Here is a 7,397-nt window from a genome sequence, read left to right on the forward strand (position 1 = left end):
TATCAAAAATATGTCTCAGCTAATGTTACAAACAAATAACACCCCCAGTTTTGCCAATAAATTAAAAAAAATAAGCAAAGTGGTTAAGTGGTTAAAAGCTAAGATTGTTAACCTCATGTGGTGGATCTGAGGATGTGCACTGAAAACAGAACAACTATTTGATACCAGAATTCAGATTTCCTTTTTCCTTATGATTTTTGTATGAAGGTAATTTTCTCCCCACCCCCATAAGATCTTACAAATCTGTTTGTCCTGAATCTCAATAGATGTCTCTTATAATCTGGATGTTTTATTAGGTGGAACTAATAAATATACCGGGTTTTGGAACATTCTTTCAATTTCTGGGTTTTAGTTTCACATTATCTTGGGCATTGAGGAGGAGGAAGGAATATTATGAATTGTAGTTTGGGTTTAAAATTTGGTATTTGAAATATAAGTGGAAATAATTCACTAACAATGACGCTTGTTAATATATTCTTTTGCCAAGGTAGTTTATAAATAAGGGACTGTCCATAAAAAAAAGCTTGTTATATTTCCTTTCTTGAATGTGCATGGCTCTGTGACATACTGTACTTTGACACTGATAAACTTGATTTAATGGAATAAATACGCAAATGAGGATTGACAATACCAATTTCCTGGTAGAGGAGGAATAAGCTCATAGGTTTGTTTATATTTTTTGTCAGGCAAGACTTAAGGAAATCCTGGTACACATTTTAAATTGATTATCAATAATGAGTGGCAACTACATACACTAGATACATATTTGCTCTGGGGCTACTTTTAAAATATTTCTTTTTTAGATTTGGAATTCACAATGGGTTTCTTCCATTCCTCCTTGGTAAATAATGAAATACTTATTATCTAGACTGAGTAATATGACATGAAACAACAAACCTGCACGTGTCTAATTTATAACAAATCTGTTTCCTTAATGGGTGGAAGGAAATCTGAGGACAGTTCTAAGGGTTCGTGTCTGCTTTCAGTGCCATCTTCTAGTCATACGGAAGACAACACTTCTCCTGATGGGTCTTTCCCCTTCTTTTCCTCACCCCGGTCAATGTCAATCACGTGCACCACTCCAGGTTTTAGAATCAAGTCCTCGGTCTCTACCTGACTCCTGTTGTCTTCCACCTCCACGTAGCTCCCTTTGGTTTGCTGAGCAGCTTTGCTGAAGGCTTCTTTAAAACGACGCTTGAGTTCAACATCTGGACAGAAGACATACTCATAAAGGCCAGCAGCAAGCACAGCTCCTATTATTGGTCCAACCCAATATATCTGGGGAAAATATGAAGTTATAGAATTTAAGTAGAGAAAAATTATTCCTTTGAATAACTGATGAATATAGAATTTAGCTGACTTAAATTAAGAGAGGGTCATGTATGAGTCATGTATAAAAAAGAGCAGAATTGGAAAGCATATAAGAAAATGTATCAAATCCATATCAAAGATCCATATATTGTTAAATGACATTTGAACAGAAGACAAGAAAAGACTGTTTTCTTTTTTCCTTCCATTAATTACTTTCTTTCCATTTTCTGATCATGGTTAAAATAAAGGGAGCTCCTCTTTGGTGCTAGTGCATATTAAGCAGACATAAGAATTCCTCAGCTAAAATAGAAAAAAAATAATTTCTGGAATGTACTTATTTTTTTAATATTGCCATCTCACTTTAGTTTTCTGCATAATCACGATCTTAGTACAGATTTTATCATTTGGAGCTTTAGTTATTCAGCACAGCATGATAAATGGAATCCCAGCTCCACCACTTAGCTTTAGTGTTTGCATCAGTTACTTAACTTCCTAAACCTTAATTTCCTGGTCTACAAAGTGGGGATTATAATAATACACACCTCATGAGGTATCAGGATTAAATGGAAATTGATCAAAATTGAATTAAGTACTTGTGAATACTTAATAGCTCCAAAAGCATAGTAACCTGCTCCATTCCGTGTTTCCTAGATAATTTAAAGGTGCATGTGACTAAGCTGGCTACAAGTCATCTTCAGGTATGTTACATGCTTTTCCTCTCTAAAATGTGGTGCTTTGATTTAATTAAAAGCCTCCTGATTTGTTTGTTACTCTTCTTGCAGAGCATTTACTCATCCTTATGATGGTGACTTGGAGAAAAGCCCTGGACTGAGTTTATGAATGATGTTAACTTAGGATGAGCAAGCAATTCCATAGGATTTTTAATTCAACAAATAAAAGCTTTTATTATATCACTTATGTATCTAAAATGAATTAAGTTTTGAGTTTGGGATGAACTTCAACATTTGCTTTAGAGCATATGTACGATGTAGAATATTAGACATTCATTCAACAGATTCACTTAGGCCATAAAAATCCTATTTAGTACTTTTCTCATATCAATTTATTTAGTACTGAGCCAGCTGTATTTAGTACTTTTCTCATATCAATTCATTTAATTCTAATAATAACCTTTGAGCTAGATATTGTTATTATTTCCATTTTATCGGAAAGAAAACTGGCACTCTGAGAGGGTAAGAGACATGCTTAAGATTTAATGCTTAGCAACTAAGTGAGCTGGGATTTCAGGTCTGTCTGCATTCAAACCACACTTTTGAGCTATTACACTGCTTTCCACTTTTCTCATTTGAAAAAAAATGTGATGAATGACTCTGGCTTAAAACACTCTCTGAAAATTAATATCAGCATCCTTATCACAAAAACTAAAGAAAATTCAAACTTTAACCTAGAGCTGAAGACATACTTAACAGGGAAACTGTTGGTGGAGTGGTTACAAGAACCAAGTTTCTTATCTTGAACATGAAAGAAACCATATGAGAGTTTACCTTCTCTATGCTCTTTCAAAGGAGCCCTTCTCTGAGTGTTTTTACTCTTTGTTCCTTTGGTAGGATCTCCTTGGATATATTCTATTCGACAAGCTACAATCCCGCAGGGAGACTAGAGACTGCCAAATAAGCACAACACGCCCCCCAACCACCTATGAACGACATCTAGCTGCATGTGCTCAAAAATAAGCAAATCTGAATTTCAAGTTGCTATTTCAAAACAAAGTCATAACATACTTCAAAGTAACTTTTTAAACCTATAAAAGAAAATAATTTTATTCTTAAAAATACAGAAAATACATAAACGTATAAAAAAGAAAACTAAATGTCATTAATATTTTGGTGTTATTTTTAGTCTGTCTATCTATCTGCAGATATACTTTAACTTAGTTCTAAATTCTATACACTATTGCTACATAATGAAAATTTACTTTCAGTAGGATTAAGTTTGTTGTAAATAATGATAAACTTTGATTTAATCAACAAGCTAAGAATTTCCTACTCTTCAAATTATCACTAGTTTACCACAACAAACAAGTAATTAATAAAAACATATTTTCATCCACATTTTAAAGTCCTCACAAGTTAAATTAAAAGTTGTCATTGTCCTAAATTTTAATTATAAAAGTTTGAATTTAATAAGTTGAACTAAAAGTTGTGTGTTTATCATAAGATATATATACTGTCCATAAAAAAATTTCCAGTTCTGTTAATGTGGCAAATTTGTTGAGACATAAATTTGGAAATATCAGTGGCAAAATGACCAATTTGATGGACAGTATTGTTGACTGAGTCTTTGCCTGTCTGTGTCCTAAATCTTGGTTTTGAACACTGACTCAAAGGTTATTTAATGGTTACTTATAAAACTCGGGATGCTTTCCTTAGAACTGAATGCACATTGCAGTGATGCAATTTCTTCTTATTTTCAATGTGCACCAAGGTTGAGTGGGGTGACTGGGTTAATAACCACTGTATGCATGAGATTAAAGCACAAGTGACATTCTCTTATAGTCATAAATTAAAAGCTGTAAAATAGCATTCACAACATATAAAAGACAATAAAAGTTAGCCCCTTTTGAGGCTGGTTTGTGTGTATTATATTGTCACTGATTATTGTAAGTTAGTGTGTGAGTGGCCTTTAAAGCTGCTACACTGTTCATTTAAGGAATTTAAGTTCCTTTTTGTAAGAAACAAATGAGATAAAATCGGTTGTGATGTTTAAAAAATGGGTACCACTGCTCTCCAGAAGCATTGCCAACACATTAACAAGTAGGTTAGGCACGAGACTGAAAAGTGTGCCTTTTCTGAAAGTCATTTATTTTTCCAGCTATGGTTACGGTGATAATAGCGTAAACATTTGTACCATTTATTCCTCACCATCTGCAGTTCAAATGCTTCCAACTTGCATACTATTAATTGGGCTCATGCTTTTGTAAACAAAAAAGATAAATATTTTTGCTATAGGCAGTGCTTTTAAGCATTTCATTCTTTTCTTCATCGTCTTCTTTTTTGCAAGTATATTTTCTGTTATTGCCGGGAAAACTTTACTTTCAGTTATTTAAAAACCATATTCACTACACTATCCTGATTTTAACTTGTTCCACAGAGGCAACCTCCATGTACAATGCGTTCTGCTATAGTTGGTCAGATACAGTGCCCAGAGCAGTGCTTAAAAAAAAAGGCTATTACTGAAGGCTCAGAACAGATATAAGATGAGATGTTTTGCAACAGATCTGTGCTAGTCTCTCTTGTGAAAGATGTAATAAAGTAGGGGGTCAAGGTTGGGAGGAAGTAAGAGAAACTAGTGAGCAAAATAATGGGAGGAAAAAAGAAAGAGCTCCATGGGTAACTGTCCTCAACATGATAGTTACCCAATGGTTTTCCCAGTTTCCCATGATAACTGCAGGTCCGAAGGATCGGGCAGGGTTCATGCTGGCACCAGTGTAATTGATCTATAGGGAAAAAGAAATCAACTTCAGACTTTGCTGAAACAGGTCTACTGACAGGTGTCATTCATTGAAATTTGCTACCATCTGCAATGGTAACTAACCAAGAAACCGAGAACTGTCAAGGTGTTCGCTGCCATATCAACATTTTCATTGAAAAGTTAGTAAAATAATCACCTAAAAGGGACCGACACGGCTGGATTCTAAAGAACTACAGCTGTAAAACACAACATTTTCAGGCCAACTCTAGGGTGAGAATAAATGAAATGGATCAATTATTCATATGGACTTGGAAACTTACTGCAAATAAATGTCCAATTGCAACAGAAAATCCAATTGCTAAAGCTATTGAACCAGTGACATCAGTCCGTTTGGAATCACAGCTGGCAAAAATAGTAAACACCAACTGAAATGTAATTATCAACTCCACCAGGAGACCATGACCAGCAGTGAGGTTTCCGTGAACCTAGAAAGAGAAAAATACTCCATCTGAGTTGAAGCAAGAATACATTTTCTGTGATAACATATCATTGTGAGAGGCATATTTTATCAGTGTAAAAACTGGTGGTGACATGATTTCACTTATATGTGGACTCTAAAGAACCAAAAACCAAACAAAATAGAAACAGACTCATAGATATAGAGAACAGACTGAAGATTGACAGAGGAGATGGGGATTGGGGGCTGGGTGAAAAAGGTGAAGGGATTAAGACGTATAAATTGGTAGTTTCAGAATAGTCATAAAGATGTAAATTACAGCATAGGGAATTTAGTCAACAATATCATAATAACTACATATGGTGCCAAGTGGATACTTGAAATACCAGGGGGACCACTCTGTAAAGTACACGATTATCTAACCACTAGGCTGTACACCTGAAACTAATACAAAATAATATTGAATGTAAACTGTATAATTGAAAAAAAACCACCTGATGGTTGAGTCTCCTATCCCACTCCCAATTGAGTCACTGCTCCTGCCCCTCAAAAAAGAGGGAATAAATTTCCACTCATTTTGGGCCATCATAAGTAATTACTCTTATAATGACCAAATAGAAGTTTGTACCTGATTTTTTTTTCTGCAAAGGAAGCAAAATGTGCCACTGCTGTACTTAACTTATAAAAGAGTTTCTTGAGAGTTTTGTAATTTTATAAGGCAATGATTAAGTCCATTAATTAGATTAAAATTAATTAATATATATTTCAATTAAAATTTAAACTGTGTGTGTGTGTGTGTGTTTTTAATCAACCCCGGTGCTGAGCTAACAAATGATAGTCCTAATCAGCTAAGAACCAAGCTAGGTTCAAATGCCAATTTACTTTTTAAAGTGTGATCCTTAACATAGATCATTTAAAATTTCACAAACATGACAAGAAACAAATTGTTTCTTCGGCTAGTGAACCAGCAAATAATGGTAATAAAAACGTCTTATGCTAAATATATAGCTGGCATAGTCATTGGGATAGGAGAGAGAGTGAGAGGGAAAAACCAACACAATTTTTGTGCCTCTGAGACTCAGTAATATTCAAGTCACTCGGTAGCAAACAACGATTTCATATTGGTGCTGGCAATTTTTCCAGAATCAGTTTTCACCCTCATCAAGAATCATCAGAAATTTCCTGAGAAAAAATTAGCAATTTTAGAAAGGTCTCTCAGGCCACCAGGGTGTCATTGAGTAGAGTCTGCAAGAAGCTTGACATCCTAGTTTGGAAAATAAGAGCTAAAGATGCTACCGTGGTGACCCCCAACCCCCCCACCACGCTGGGAGGTGTGACAAGGTAGAGAATCCCGGCTCCAAGAATGGCGCCCAGGCACTGGGCTGCGATGTAGAAGACAGACTTGGCGATGCTGATCTTCCTGGTGCACACCATGGCCACCGTCACAGCAGGGTTGATGTGGCCGCCACTGATGTGGCCGAAGCACTGCACCATAGTGGCAATGCTGAGTCCAAAGCAAAGGGAGATAAGGACCATGTCGACGGGCAGGGGCTTTTCCGCTCCACCCCAGTTGATGGTGGATCCCAGGCTTAGCAGAACAAAAATAAACATGGCCAGGAATTCCGCGGTGACCGCCTTCCAGAAAGCTTGAGTCCAGACCCCTCTGAAGGCCACCATGATGTCCTCTCTTCTGCACAAAGGTCCACACTTACTGAAAAGAAAACATCAGCATCAGAAGCTACCAGGGTTTATGAATTCAGGTGAAGACACCAGGCCTGCAAGCTTGTTCTATTGCGGGGGAGGGCCCCCCAAAAGGTTAGTTGCACACCAACAAAGAATGCTTCCGGAAAATCTCTGTAATTAATGAATTAATAGTGTCCGAAACCAATAATCCATAGATTTATTCTAGTCTCCTCTGATTTAATTTTAGAAGATACTCCAGTTTCACTGGAAAATTATCTGAATTGTCACTAGAAAGGAAAATGTCTAAATCAAGTTCCTTAAAGAATTAAGAATAAAATATATTTACTTTGCAGCCCATCCCCTCAGAGCAAGTTTTAAGTTTCAGTGTACTTTTATATGCCATTTAGATTTTGAACATCAAGCAATAAAAGAGGGAAGTCATCTTCAGTTTTGTAGTTTAATTGCTGAAAACGGCATTCTCTCAAATGGCTCTGTAGAGGGTGGGTCCACCCTC

At 36.0% G+C, this 7,397-nt stretch overlaps 1 protein-coding gene across 1 annotated transcript; it reads right to left on the reverse strand.

Moving 5' to 3' along the window:
- Positions 1–472: 472 nt before the first annotated feature.
- On the reverse strand, positions 473–6,901 carry AQP4 (aquaporin 4). The gene is given in 4 exon segments (XM_016195993.2): positions 473–1,278; positions 4,688–4,768; positions 5,064–5,228; positions 6,497–6,901. Coding segments are annotated over 4 exon segments (993 nt in total). The 5' UTR covers positions 6,878–6,901; the 3' UTR covers positions 473–912.
- Positions 6,902–7,397: the final 496 nt, after the last annotated feature.

Source organism: Miniopterus natalensis, chromosome 7 (genome assembly GCF_054644295.1).
Source record: "Miniopterus natalensis isolate mMinNat1 chromosome 7, mMinNat1.hap1, whole genome shotgun sequence".
NCBI classification, from domain to species: Eukaryota; Metazoa; Chordata; class Mammalia; order Chiroptera; family Miniopteridae; genus Miniopterus; species Miniopterus natalensis.